This window comes from Schistocerca americana, chromosome 11, assembly GCF_021461395.2.
Source record: "Schistocerca americana isolate TAMUIC-IGC-003095 chromosome 11, iqSchAmer2.1, whole genome shotgun sequence".
In the NCBI taxonomy this organism is placed as follows: domain Eukaryota; kingdom Metazoa; phylum Arthropoda; class Insecta; order Orthoptera; family Acrididae; genus Schistocerca; species Schistocerca americana.
In genome coordinates, this window is record NC_060129.1 from 197,958,932 (window position 1) to 197,974,124 (window position 15,193).

The 15,193-nt window shown below is 43.5% G+C and overlaps 1 protein-coding gene across 1 annotated transcript in view; it reads left to right on the plus strand.

Annotated features, from left to right (window-relative positions):
• Nucleotides 1-15,193, plus strand: part of LOC124554059 — a 102,168-nt gene that overhangs the window by 42,873 nt on the left and 44,102 nt on the right. The window contains exon 8 of the mRNA XM_047128100.1: nt 2,445-2,578. Coding sequence (XP_046984056.1) covers nt 2,445-2,578 — 134 coding nt within the window. The remainder of the gene's footprint in view (nt 1-2,444; nt 2,579-15,193) is intronic.

Consider the following 15,193-nt stretch of genomic DNA (forward strand, 5'->3'; position numbering starts at 1 on the left):
GACAGAGGTCGGAAGCACATTCCGTACAGTGGACCACGGGACGTTCTACTGTCGTGACACGGCACGCGCACTGCCCGACGATCGGGAATTGCACGCACTGTCGTCCGCTGTAGCGACGGCGATTTCGTCGACCACATGTGGTGTGACCGGTCGTCGGCCTATTCCCGGAGCGACTGCCAGCTCTCCGAGTTGATTCGAACGTCTACGTCGTGCTCCAAATGGGACGTGGAGAAAGAGGGCTCTTACATAATCCTTTCAGCTGGTGATATTCCCGAAGTGCAGCTGCAGTATTACTGTTGTTTTGATAATAGAACTTCACCGATAATGCCCTGCTCCTTTCATCCGAGCTCACGTCGACAAGTGCTCTGCGACTGTTCAGGTGTGTGTGAGACTGTGAATCACGATGACTGACCGCGGCACCTGGTGGCTGTAGTTGGGAACTGGACAGTGGCGCTATGGCGCGTGGCATTTGTGCAACCTATACTGTGGACATTAATGCTACCAAGTTTGGTCCTCGTACGGTAATTAGTTTCCATTTTATAACACGTTAAATACGAAAAGTTTAATTATAACCACCTGGTATTTTACTTTTGGAAGATGATAGTCCCACTTTTTCCTTTTTTTTTGGTTCCGATACACTTTTTTACTGATCCTAGTTCACATATTTCTGAGTGTCAAAACAGTGATATAGCCAAAGACATTTTGCCCTGTATTCTGTGATAACACGTGAGTGCATTCCAGTGCATCAGTGTGCGTGGTAATCGCGTTCCTCGATGACTGTTTGTGTGCTTATCCCACAGTTGTGATAATGTTTTATTGCAGATTCTCCCTTTTCTAACTATTAACAACTTGTAATTTGTTCTCAGTAATTGGAACAGTACTTCTGTGTTTGCGTCAACTTAGAACAGCCAGAAGTTTGATAGAGCTTATTACTGTTTGTCAGTGAATGATTTTACAGACGACAGCGTTACTGAGTTCTGTAGGGTGCTAGAAAAGTACAATCAGTAATGTATTCCTCTTGGTGATGTTCAACAGTTTGGTTTCATTTCTTATCAACACACAGAAATAATTCTGGAGGGAACCGGTCCAGAAGAAAATCTAAATCATTTTCTTTTGCTGACAGTATTAAGTGAGTTGAAAATTGGCCGCGGTAATGCTACAGAGTTATAGATTCTTTGCATTTACTTGAAGATAAGATGACGGGGGAAATGAAAAAATATTTTAGGGGTATCTGGATGGCAATTTGTGCTCAAATTGTCTCCTGGTGGTAAAACATGAGCCACATGAGTAATTGTGTATACCAAATGAAAATATTTCACCTAATTGTAACAGAGTACTTTAGGTTACCCAATTTGTAAAATTTTTTTGAAAATATGGGTAGATAATGTGCAAATCGAGCAATACTGAGGCCAATATCTCTAGCCTGTGTGAGAAAAGTTTTCATATTCTTTGATAGAATGTTGATTTGGAAAACTGATGTATTATGATGTGACCTTTCAGTTAGAAGCACTAGCACAGAAAGTTTAGGGTAATTGTTGTGTACATAGTTCCGCGTAGTCAACGTGTACACAACTTTCCCACTAGAGCGCGCCCCGCTAAGCACAACAGCACAGGTGCAGCGCTCGTCCGTCTCCGCACTACGAGATGGCGCTGTCTTAGAGACGGACCAAATTCTGCTTCCGCCGATCCGCGTATTAATATGTCTCGCAGCCAATGAGATTGCTACTAACATAGAACCTTTTCTTCTCGTGGATCACACTCGCGCAGTGATACATGAGCGCTCGAGGTATTATAACGAGTGTACAGACCTCCGATTTGTCAGTCTGCATTAGTCTGTACCAGTCTATAGTCAAGTGTCAGTTTGCGCCCAATAAGATTATCATATTCCTGTACATAGCCATGAAGATAAATGTATAGACACTTTGTCAAGTATCAGAGATATGTGAGAATAAGATTAACGTACCATGGCCGAAGGAACTTCAGATTGTCAATTGTAAATAGCATCCAGAACCAAGTTAAGTTATTTTTATGCTTGTTATTATTTTAATAAATGTGTGTGAAAATTAATCAACTTCTGTTTAAAGTTGGTCAGCGTCAATCTGCTACTCTAAGCGTGCAAGTGGCATTTCTATCGTCTGACCTAACGGCAGAAGATAAACATGCCACGGTAAGACCACGAGACACATTGCTGACACTCGCCTAGAGCGACAAGTCAAATAATCCGATGGTGTGTGTACAGTACACACACCACAGTAATAAATATGTTAAATAGTAATAAGATGGCCCAAGGTGTTTTGTGTTTCATATATTTCAGCCATAATTATTGCATTACCGTTATTTAAGTATTGCAGAAGCCACAAATTTCACCGGTTGCATGCAAATTAAATAAACGAACGAATGAATAAATAAATAAAAAGTAACAGAACTTGCCGGTTGTGCCTCAGGTTCGAGCAGCAGAGTGTTCGCAACAGGCACATGGTGCAGGCGCACAAGAACGAGATCATCACCTCCAAGGCGACACAGTTGGAGCCCGACGCCAACCCGGATGACGTATCTGCCAGTGAAGACTCCGACCACAGTGAGTGTCTCTTCTGTAGGCTTTACGTTGTCGCAACTGTCCGTTCCCGTCGCTTCACCGTGTTCTCTCCTTTGTTTCGGCATAACTGCCACCTCCTGACTGTAGACGATCTGCCGCAGCAATTCCTTCCTTCGACCGTCTTTTCGGCTACAATTTCTGGTGACGGGTCGTGCCCTAAAATGTGGTCCACGATTCTCTTTTTTCATTTTTCTTTATTATACATCTTTTCATTTACTGGCTGCGAGACACATCCATTTTTTACTGTGTAATCCTGCATGACGTACAGTCTCCCGTAACACGACATTTCAGTGAAATGTAATCTTTTCATTTCTGCCACCCCAGTTGTCCGTATTTCACCCCTGGACACAATTGTTCTCCGAACAGCTTTTCATGTGATGTCTCAGGTTTTCTCAGTGCGGACTATTAAGTGTTCAGCTTACTTGTCGTCGGTGTCAGATCGACGAATTTAAGTGCTGTAGGGCCGGGCTAGTACTCGCGCGGGTGACCGTCCGGTCTGCCGAGCGCTGTCGGCGAGCGGCGTGCGCTCGGCCCTCGTGAGGCAAACTGGGGAGCTACTCGACTGAGAAGTAGCGGCTCTGCTCTCGTAAACTGACGTATGGCCGGGAGAGCGGTGTGCTGACCACGTGCCCACATTAAAAGGTGAACCGGATTTGTGAAAGCCAGGTGTGTACTGCATTCTGTGTGAATGTGTCGTGTCTTACACGGGACGTACTGTTAGAACAATTTTGGAGAAACGTGAGGAACGTCAGTGACAGACATGATTAAAATAATTGATCAAATAGACTGTTGCCAAATATTACCTCAGATGATGATATTGGTTCAGGGGTACAATGCCAGTTTTAGGGACAGTGCACCAAAATAAAGGTGTCAGGAAGCCTAATAAACTGGGACTGAAGTTCCACTTTAGATAAGACGTAGGGTCCGGTACTAAATTTATTAAGATTGTAGTACCTGTAACAGCTCGCCATGTGGCATCTGACCTTGTTGTCAAAATATTGTGCGTAAAATGAAAACAACATGACCGAACACCAGGAAACACACCAACAATTAGCTTTTCACGAATTAGTTTCCCGATCTTAAAGTATATATTTTCAGATATTTGCTACTGTTACTTTTTATAGAATGTCAGTGTTCTCTGTGCAGTCGTCGCTACGACATCTCTCTCGCATCTTCCTCCTTCATTAATTTTATTTCCGAGATAGCAAAATTTGGGCACCTCTAAAAGTTTCTCTCGTCGAAGTCGACTCTTTGGGTGTGTGGCGTGCCCGTCTGCTCCATTCGCTGCTAGCTGAGTATTATATTTGTACGTGTTCATTTTGTAACGTGTAGTGCTGTCTGTGACAGACACATCCCAAATTGAAAATATAATGTAATTGGATAGATAAAAAATCTACTTGCCAAGTGGTGGCAGGAGAACACGTGTGCAGAGGTATTTAAATTAGCGAGCTTTCAGAGCCAGTGGCTCCTTCTGAGAGGAGGGAAAGGATGAGGGGTGTAGGTAAAGTACCGGACAGGTTCAGTGTAGCGGGACTTTGAATTTCGCAGCACTACACTCGTTCCCTCAGATAAAAATTATACCGTCGGAGCGGTATGAGGGCTCGACGGCAGAGAAAATACTAAAATTGTAACTCTTTTTTTTTTTGTTTTTCTATCTGTTTCTTTATTGTCTCTCGAGAACGGAAGCTTAATGCGGACGTGATCTGATGAAGACGTAAAAAACTTATTAGCTAGTCTTCATCTGATTTTAATGTGTAGACATATTGTGGAAGTTATGAAATTCGGAGGATGGAAGTAGCAAAGTAAATTAAATTGCATTCAGTATCAAGATGATTTTCATTTGTATAAATTAGTGATTCCTGGACGATTGCAAGATTTCGGAGCAGACTTTTCACGCAGAAATGAAGTAGGAGATTTTTGAAGACCTTGAAGCCGCACGAAAGAAGACATGTTAACATGGTAAAGGATGAACTCTTATCTACCCCATATTTTTGTAGTGGAAATTGGTTTAACTTTTGCTCAAAAACACCACAAGGACCACCCGAACAATAGCTTTTCCGAATCACGAAGTCTGATAGCTATTCTGTAATACGAAGCCGATTTACATTTCATTCTTTCACTTTTTCATGGTCATTTATGATTTTAAAACCCCTTTTTTTTTTATTCAGCATTTCTTCCCACATTTTCAACCTTTTCTTTTTCTTTTTTTCTCATTTTCTTTTGTATTAACCACTACATCAGATCACGGGGACAGTTCGGAAAAGTCACCCGGAGCCCCAGGTCAGGGGAGACTTGTCGGACAGGATGAGAAGGAAACACTATTTCCACTGGCCACTTCACAACCGGTGCTATCCGGATCATGCCATCCGCCACCAGTTTTTCTTAACTACGCAGACGGGAGTTATCCCCGTGACGCGTCCTTCGCTCCCGTAATCGTCCCGGCAGCAGTCTCGGGTAGTGCAGTGTCCCACACCCACCAGCTGACAGTTTCCCCTGCTCCGTCCTCTCAGCTTCTCCCAGATCCCGGCCCACACCACCACTATCCAGCTGTTCTGACAACTGTGTACCGTGTGCCTAGTACGTGCCTAGCTGTGCACCTGCCACCTCTCTCTCTCTCTCTCTCTCTCTCTCTCTCTCTCTCTCTCTCTTGCATTCCTAGCCGCCTAAGTGATTGCCTGCCTGTTAGCCACCCACCCTCAACCTCTCTACCTACCCCACTCGGAACAACCCCCACCACAACCTAGCCCGGCTGTCGAAATGCGACACTGGCTCTGTGCATCCACATAGCACTGTGTGGATGTCTGCTTGTGCACCCTTCTGTCTGTGTGTGTGTGTGTGTGTGTGTGTGTGTGTGTGTGTGTGTGTTTTACTCTAGTTCAGAAAAGGACTACTCCAAAAACTAGCAAGTTTTCCTTCTGTAGGTGCCCCGGTGGTCCCGGTCGCCTAGGGTGGACTGGAGGCCGAGCGGTGACCTCTCCAGTTGTCAGGATGTTAGGAAATGGCTGTGGACGCATCAGAAATGCCAAAGAAACATTATTAATTCATAAGACCTTTATTCCTGCCTATTATAATGTGGCTCGGTGATATCGACGACCTTCCCGAGTCCTCGCAGACTCGTAGCAATGACACCAGCTCCGGGCCGCACAGTCTTGCTAAGCGCAGCGCCACGTGCTGTGACGTAGCGAAGAAATGTCCTTACTTCGTACTTCGGCCGCGCGTGGCTGGTGGCGCCCGGCTTGGCTACGGACAGCAGGAGGCTCTGGGTTGGAGTCCCAGCGCTGTCGGCACGAGAGGCGATCTCGTAGTGCGGTGTGTACTCTGTCCCACCCCGTCTTCTTCCCTGCTCCTCCTGGTGGCTCTTTCGCAGTGGACAGGTGGAACGGGCTGCAGTCTCCCGGCGTCGTCGGCTCACCCGATTGTGACGGCGGACGCCTAGGGCCTAGGCCCCGCTCGATCTCGACGACGGCTCATCGATGTGGTCAGCATCGGCGACGAGCAAGTCTGCCGCGATGTCTGCTAATCTTGGGTCAGTGATTGACAGCGGCAGCAGAGAGGACCAGAGCTGGTACTGTCCTCTCACGTCTGCTGCTGGATGGGCCGCCTTTACTGCAACGTCTCCTTAATAAAGATTAAAGATTTATTTAAAGGAAGCACGAGCGACGTTCTGACGTCGTGCTCGTTTGTAACGAACGCATTCGTTCCACTTATACTGCTGATTCATCTGTCGTACTCGCCCCTTAGGTGTTCTTGCGACAGAGTTACTTGTTGTTGCGGCAGACTTACGCATAGTTGTGAAATGCAGTACAGCTGACGCTATACGTCTGTCTTTCACTCTACAGAAGTCTCCGTCTTAACACAAATCCCGCGTGCTAAGCAATTGTCTCTCGCCTGTTGTGTGTAATCAGGCCATTGCCCCTGCGTCACGACACATTCCGATACATGTGCAATCCTCTTGGCTTACCTACTGCCTCAGGCTCTCGGCATAGGCAACGAAACTTTGACAATATTCCACGTTTCCAACTTTTTACTATTCCGCGACACTACATTTCTTTTTGTGTGTGCCTATTGTCACCTCGACACTTCTGTTTTTCACTGAACTGTCACGTTTAACCCAAACTCATTATATTTAACCCAAAATTATTTGCATTCTACCAGAACTTTTTGACAACATTCGAGAATGAGCCTATTGTTCTCCGTACTCACCTGCAGAAGTGCCGACTTTAACCACAATCCTCGCCTCATTTGCAACTGTGATAATTTGTTCGCAACAGTAATATTTAACTGTTGTAGGGTCAGAAAACTGTGACGTAAATTTTAAAAATGGAATAAAAATAAACCTGAGGCTCAGTTTGACACGGGCTCGTCTCTTTTGAGAACACTTTCCAGATTGGAGTGACACGACTAGAAAGTATCGTTCGTCTAAAATTCTTATTCTCCTTTCCTACCTTCTTTTTGGAGAGGGTCAAGTAAATACAGTGACATCAAATTCACAGTGCACCATAGGCAACTTCAGAAGTTGAATTTCCTTATCCACTAAGTGCGGTAAACTTTCCAAAAGACATTCTTAGGAACTGAAGTATGGCCATGGGTGTTCCTGTAGCTTTGCTTTACTAAATTCTTCGTATGCTGTGGTACTATATGAAGTTCTAATTACTGTTTTCCATCCATTCAATTACAGAAACCTTAGTCTATATCACAGACGTATTTTGTGATACTGGATTTATCGTATTGTGTTACGGAACCGATTTAGAACAATCGCACACCTGTTTGGTAATTATTTGAGAGTGCTCCTAAACCACTCTCCGTAGTGTGTGACATTCGTCTCAGAATAATGATCTGAATCTTCTTTTTGCCCAGTAAAACATAAGCCAGGGTTTTGTCAAACCTGTCTTTGATGTCAGTGTGGCACATTATAACCCTTTTTGCATAATCAGGCTGTGTTTGAATTCCTCTTTTTCAGTGTATTCCACTCCAGAATACGCAACTATGATAATTGTATACATTTTCTGTTGCATAAGGCTTGCCTCGTTGCCACCGTAGAGGGCACTGACGAACGGAAGTTCCTCTGACCGTGTCCCATGTGTCCCTTTTGTGTTGAAGGGTGTGTGATTCACACAGTGTACTGTAAGAAGCTATATTTGTGTGAGGAACAAGCTGAGACAGTGCTTGTGAACGGCAAAGCAGATGGTAACGCTCGAGATCCAGGACCCGATTCTCCGTCACCCTACAGATTTGTCTGTCCGAAAGGATTCGCGATCACACAAACACCCAAAAAGCGCTCGAAATGTTTGATGTGGTCCGTGTCTGTGAGGGTACGTATTTTGGTACAGCTGTGCCGCCTCTAGACTATTTCTGTACACTCGGCCGTACCCACCTTTCGGCATCTCGGCGTGTTCCCGACGTTGGTACTGGACTGTTCAGCTGCTTGCAGTACGCTGCGTCAATCTGCAACACCCGAGGAACGTACGACACTCGGTAAGATCAACTTTTGTTCGACATCACCATTTGTGGTGGCAACGGTGCATTTCGGGACACACATTCGTAGGACCTCTTCCCTCCATTTTTGGTCAGGACTCTGTCCCTGCAGTTTTGTTAATGTGCACCCTGTATTTTCTCCAGATTCATTTCGCTATACATTACTTAATACGGAGACACGGATAAGTTCTCTTTACTGGCTGTGGTGTGGAACTACTTGTGCCCAACTCTTTTGCAGCCTCGGAGTATGCGTACGCACAACAGAGACTTTACACGAGTCCGTAAATAATGCACAGTTTCGCAACTGTACGAGGCAACTAATTATATTACAAGGACTGTCTTGCTTGAGTATGCAATGAGTAGCAGCACTGTTGTTTCCTGTGTGATGGAATTGCCTATGTAAACACTGCAGCAGTGAACATTGAAGTTGAAGTACTGTTCAGAGGTCCTGCAATGTTGCACCTGTGAGCACATGAAGCATAAAGACATGAAAGCAAATAAATTAAACACGTGATATTAGTGTTTATGTAAATTTGTGTGTGTGAAAATGTGTGAAAGGGAAAAATGGTGTTTGCATTTACACTTTTTGTTGTGTTACACGTATCACCATTAGGCGAATTGTGGCACTCTTCATCTGCTATTATTACCACAAAATGCCTAATTGTTTTCGTAATTGTGGAGCTCTGCTGACCTGCTTTCTGATGGCCTCACCCTCTGTGCTCGGCAACCGAATGCACTCCTGTCGACCGCAGAAGCTGAGTAGACGCCACACGAACATTTGTGCGTATGTCTCTTAGTTTCTTTCTCTGTAATGAGAAAGTAAATGATGGTGCACTGCTTGCAACTACGAGGGCTATTCAGAAAATAGGGAACATTTCCATTTGACGTCGCTAGGCGCGTGCCGATCGCGTGTATTTTGGTGTGTGTGTGCTCGGCAGCTCAGCCGGCATCTGTCTGTGACAGCAGGAATGTCTCTGCGTGTCTGATTTGTTCAGTATTCAAATTTAAAATGTGCGCTGCAGTTGAAAATCCTGCCAGTTGTGAGGTGCGGTCTGTGATAAGGTTTTTGTTGGCAAAAAACCTAAAACCTGCAGAAATTTATCATGAAATGTGCGGAAACAACATACTGAGTGAATTTTCTGTCCGAGAATGGTGTGAGAGAGAGAGAGAGAGAGAGAGAGAGTGAGTCTGTGTGTGTGTGTGTGTGTGTGTGTGTGTGTGTGTGTGTGTGTGTGTGTGTGTGTGTGTACTGCTGACACAGGCCTTAATGGCCGAAAGCTTTAATTGTGTGAATCTTTCTGTTGTGCCTATCGCGACTCAGCATCTCCGCTATATGGTGAGTAGCAACTTCCCTTCTCTGGTATTGTTAATTGAAAAAGAATGTTTGTTTGTACGTTTGTCCTCTCGTTCCTAGACCATTCGTCTGATTGCCCTGAAACTTTGGTGAGTTGTTCTCTGTACGCCTGGAGAGGCTCCTAGCCGGCCCAAGACAAGAGCACGAGGCGTAGTTCAGGAGATATGGTGTCATAAACAGTGAGATGGAACTACGTGAAAACACCCAGGTTTATGCGTCAACTTTTTCAGAATGACAGCACTTAGTATTTGGCAACAAACTTTACATAATTTATAATTTTGAAGATTTATGAAAATTTATCTCTCTGTCACCCCCACAAAATGACAAAAGGAAGAAAGGTTATCGTTTATTACATTTGTCATTCATGCCGTAAAACTGCTGCATCGGGCATGCTGTTTTAATGTATTACTTTGTTACTACTAACTGTATTTGTAGCACGTTTTGCTTACAGTATCCAATATATCGCTAAATGTGCTGACAAATATAGTTAAAATATGGCAAATATGGTTCAGAAAATATAATGTCATAAAAGTTAAGATGGGTGAGAAATTGCCACAGCTATTTGCAACACATTTTGCAAATGTATTTAAAAAAAAGTATATAAATATATGTGTCGAAATTTCAAATCAGTCGGCTAAGGGATTTTCTACATTTGTGGTTAATCAGATTCACATTTTCTATTTCTTTGTTCCTAAAAGCAAACCTCGGAAAAGATTCCGACAAGTACGCCATTAGGGTTCCGTCACTTGCACTTTCCGGTACAGTTCACATTTGGAATGACCGTCAGCAGTGTGCAGGGACAGTCATTACACGAGTGTGTGGACTAAATATAGAAAAATCCGTGCTTCTGTACGGTTGTACGTGCCTCGGTCACCCGTCAGGAAACTGTCTGACTTATTTGTGAACACACCAGGTGGGAAAACCAAAAATATTATGTATACAAAAGTACTTTAGTAAGCAGATTATAAAACCGAATACATTTTTTTCTTTCCGTGGCATCGGAACATGTGGCGGTAGATATTATTTCATGGATGAAAATGTTTCCACAAAAACTAATTATACTGTTATCACTAGTAATCTAAAAACTATACATTTAACAATGAAATCTAGTAGAATAAAGCATGAATAAGACTTTAGAAATTTCCATTATTCACAGTACGCATCTGCTATGTAGAACAGAAAAAAACGAGGAAAAAGGAATTATTTAAGGAACGGATCCGTTCCATCTGTAGCGGGACTTTGAATTTCGCCGCGCTACACTCGTTCCCTCGGATATAAATTATACCGTCATAGCTGTACGAGCGCTCGACGGCAGAGAAAATATTTATAAGAAAATGAAGGTACTAAAATTGTAACTCTTTTTGTTTTGTACCCGCTTTTGTCTTTGAGAGTGGAAGCTTAACTTAATTATTACCTAGTCTCGGTCGGATTAAGACGAAAAAACTTATTGATGTGCAGATGTATTGTGGAAGTTTATATGAAATTTGGGAGGATGGAAGTAGCAACGTAAAATAAATTGCATTCAGTACCAAGACGGTTTAATTTGTATACATTAGTAATTCCTGGACAATGAAATTTATTGCAAAATTTCGGAGTAGCTATGACTTTTCACGCAGAAATGAAGCAGGAGATTTTTGGAGAACAAGACCTCGACGCCGCACGAGAGAAGACGTGTTAACACGGTACACGAGAGAGGACGTGTTAACATGGTAAAGGATGAACTCTCATCTACGCCATTTCCCCCTGTTAATCACATTTTGTTATTCTCTGTTCTTTTTCAAATAATTTTTGTAGTGGAAATTGGTTTGACTTTTGCTCAGAAACGCCACAAGGACCACCCCAACAATAGCTTTACCGAATCACGAAGTCCGATAACTTTGATGTAATACGAAGTCCGATTTGCATTTCATTCTTTCCCTTTCTCACGGTCATTAACGATTTTAAAACCCCCTTTTTATTCACCATTTCTTCCCACATTTTTAATCTTTTCTTTTCTTCTCTTCTCTTTTTCTTTTTTATTAACCACTACACATCTCACTGTCGCAGGGTGCATCTGTTTTCAGATGCTGTTCGCGATCGCAGTTCAGAAGTTTGCGGTGTAACCGTTTCAGACTGCGGCACCGGCTTCGGCACGTCACGAGGACTACCCGCGCGCGGCGTAGCGGAACGCGGCAGGCCGGATCCCCTGCCGCGGGAGTCATCGCCCGCGCCGCACGGGGGCCGCGACGGGGGAGTCTTCGCACCCGCGTCTCCGTCCGGCGAGGAGACTGTAAAGCAGAAGGCGATGGCGGCTCTGCGCGAGCTCGGCGTGTGGGACCGCCGGCGCAGGGGCTGCCGGGACCAGAGTGTGGGCGTGGGCGGGGGCAGGGGGAGAGGGAGAGGCAGGGGTAGGGGTAGGGGAAGGGGGAGAGGGAGGGGGAGGGGGAGGGGGAGAGGCCGCGGCCGGCAAGCGCTGCGGGACGAGTGGGGGCCGCAGTTCTCTCCGGCACTGGCAACCGCCGCAGAGTGCACCGTTGACACACCGACGCTGGTGAGTTCTCGCCACACCTCTGTCTCGTCTTTTCTTACTTCCGCACTGCTGAAGCGTCTCGTATAGGAATCCCGTCCTGGCTGCAATTAACAGGGCACAACAGATAACTGGGAAATCCGGGGAAAACTGGGGAATTTTTTCGTGTGTGAAAAACCCCAGAATTTTTTAGAATTCTGGGAATTTTTGGTTTTCAGTTAAATTAGAGAATAACACAAAAATGAACCTATAGCTGCAAAGAAAATGCACGATTTACAAGAGCAAAACACAGTGCACATGTAAGTGTCTGCCGACAGCAAAATGTGTCGGAGACTTTCGGGAGAAGAGTGTGAAATACTTCAAATGCGAACTGCTTTCAGTGAGGACGTCGTCACAGTTGTTTACATTTGTAACAGATCTTTGAAAAATATTGGAGTTTTGGTTTGACAAATGTTACTTTCGAAGCAAATTTCCTTTTATACGAGATGAATTATGTTATGTGACAGAATGTGTGGTGAATTTCTTAAATCTCAGAGCATTTGACTCTCATTCAAAACTTAACACATTGAGGACCAGATACTTAGAAATATTTTGTCCCCAGGAAGCCAGCCATTTGTGCCATTATTTAAAATTTCACAAGCACATTTGTGTTTGATATATCCGAAGGGGAACGTGCCCTAAAATATGACCAGGCTTTAAGGTTCATTTTTCATATTTGTTTAGTTTCTTCGTAGACTACAAATTGTGCAATAACGGTGGCAAAAAGTATAATTATCCTAAATAAATAAATTAAAAAAAAAAAAAAAAAAGTGGGTCGAATTCTGGAGTAATTTCACACACAATTGGCTTTTCAATGGAATAGTCGAATTGCTCTACAGGACGTGTATTTGGCCAGGTAATCTGCAAAATTTTTGGTGAACGACAGTGAAATTTGTAATTGTACTCGTTAGAAATATTCACCTGCTGCAATTGAAGCTGTGCTCTTAGGATCCTGCTCAACCACACCCTCAGGGAAAGAAGTTAATAATTTTTGACAGCCAATATTATATATAACTATACTGTATGTAAATTAATTTAAACTATTAACTTTTCTGTTAGTGTATTTCCGTTACTGACCAGTGATGTTGCTATTGGCTGACTACAACACGTGTCCTTAGCTCTGAATATATGCTTTCATTATCTGCCAAAATAGCTTTGCACAAGCTACGAGGGGTGAAAGTGCGTCGCAGTCTCGATTTCAGTGTTTCGGAAGCTATCGCACTCTACTAGATGGAATATGTGTTTGTACTTTTGTGATATGAAAATATGCAGTGGACAGTGTTGCCGCACATCTGAGGTCTTTCCAAAACGCTGTGTTAATTTGCTGGGTTTTGTTTTCTAAATTGCCAGGAAGTTCTATGGCAGTGTATAAGACCTTAAGCATTCAAAAGACTGGTAATTTTTAAAATCCTGAGGGAAAGTATACTGTCAGTTAACACAAAAAAAAATGTGTTTTCACCTGAAGTACAGTGTATTTTCATGCAGAAGAAACTGCATTTTCAGTGGGGGAATCTGTGAAAAATAAAGGATTTTTTTTTGCATTGTCCGCTAATGCAGGTACATTGTTAATTAAAATCTTGTTAAATAACTGACAGAGTTCAGATACAATTATGTCAGAAATTTTTGGACATAGACTTGATTAAAGTTACTTGCAGGACAAGGAACCCACAACATTTTTTACTAACACTACTCATTGTAGAATGTCAAAAGCGGAAACAGTACTCACCTTTCTGTTCAGTGCCATAGTTGCTGCTGGTGCTGTTGTTGTTGTTGTTGTTGTTGTCGTTTTAGCTCATTGTCCTAAAAAAAATAACAGGATACGATCTTGCCGAGAGGTTTCTCAGGTCTCGTAAGTGTTACTCTTCTTCTACCAGTCACCACAGTATAAACATAAACCACAGCTACATTTATATCAACAGAATGTGATTCTGATCAATTCTTAATCATGGGTAATATGTGAGGTGTTCAATAAGTAATGCAACATATTTTTTTCTGAAAGCAGTTTGGTTTTATTCGGCTCAATGCGACGGCCTTCCACCACTGTACTGGGTGGGGACGTATGCCCACACAGTACCACTCTACTGGTAGACATCGGAGCTGACATCGTGTCGCATCAATATCTTCCCCACCATCTGTGTACTCCTTGCTGCAGAGTGCATCCTTTATTGGGCCAAACAGAAGGTGTGAGATCCGGGCTGTAAAGTGGATGAATAGGAACAGTCCAGTGAAACTTTGTGGGGTCCTTCAGGTGCACGAACTTGTGAGGCCTTGTGTTGCCACAGATAAAGTTTGTTTGCATTTTTGTGGCAACAAACATGCTGAATTCATTTCTTCAGTTTCCTGAAAGTAGCAGAACATACTTCAGAGCTGAGGAAGGACAGAATAACCTCTTCGAAGTCCCAGTCCAGTTGCACTGTGAGGTGTTTGTCATCCGTCGATCACCTCGAATGAGTGTGTCCGCACATTCTGACATTGCAGGAGTCAAAGTTGTGTGTGGCTGCATGACAGGAGGGAGATGGGACAGTTTTGTGTGACCTTCATTCTGATTACGATACGCACCTCACACGCCAACTCACCGTGCTTTCGTGCGGCTGCCCGACACGTGGGAGATTGGACAGGTTTGCACGACCTTCCTCATTATAACAGACGCCTCGCTTGAAAAATCGCCGTGCTTTTGTTTGTTGTCAGCCCTCTGTACACATTCTGCAAGTACCGGTAAATATCTGCCGTGTCCCGGTCTTCTGCCAAAATAAAAATCAGTGACAGCCTTATGCTGGGAAAGCACCTCTGTTACGGCAGCTGTATTGACGGCTACATATAGAACGACCACTTATTGGAACCTCGTGCAAGTATAGGGGCTGAAGTGGGAATATTCCACGACGTCGCACAATAAATTCTGCATTTTTTTCAACTGAAATTGGTTGAGAAAAAGATATGTTGCATTATTTATTGAACACTCATCATGTTTATGTAGAATAAACACATCAAGATATAATTAAATGCTCATAAGTTTGAATATTAGATAGTTTTTGGAATGTTTTAGAATAAAAGATAATAAATAACGTGACATAAAAGAATACAGGTCTCCAGACACGGATATTAGTTGATACTCTCACATAAAAAACATACGTTGGTAAAGCTACAAAATATAACAGGGGTAGGCGATGTACAATTCACTGTTGCTCTATTGCCATCTACAATACTTCAGTGTTACATAGGTATA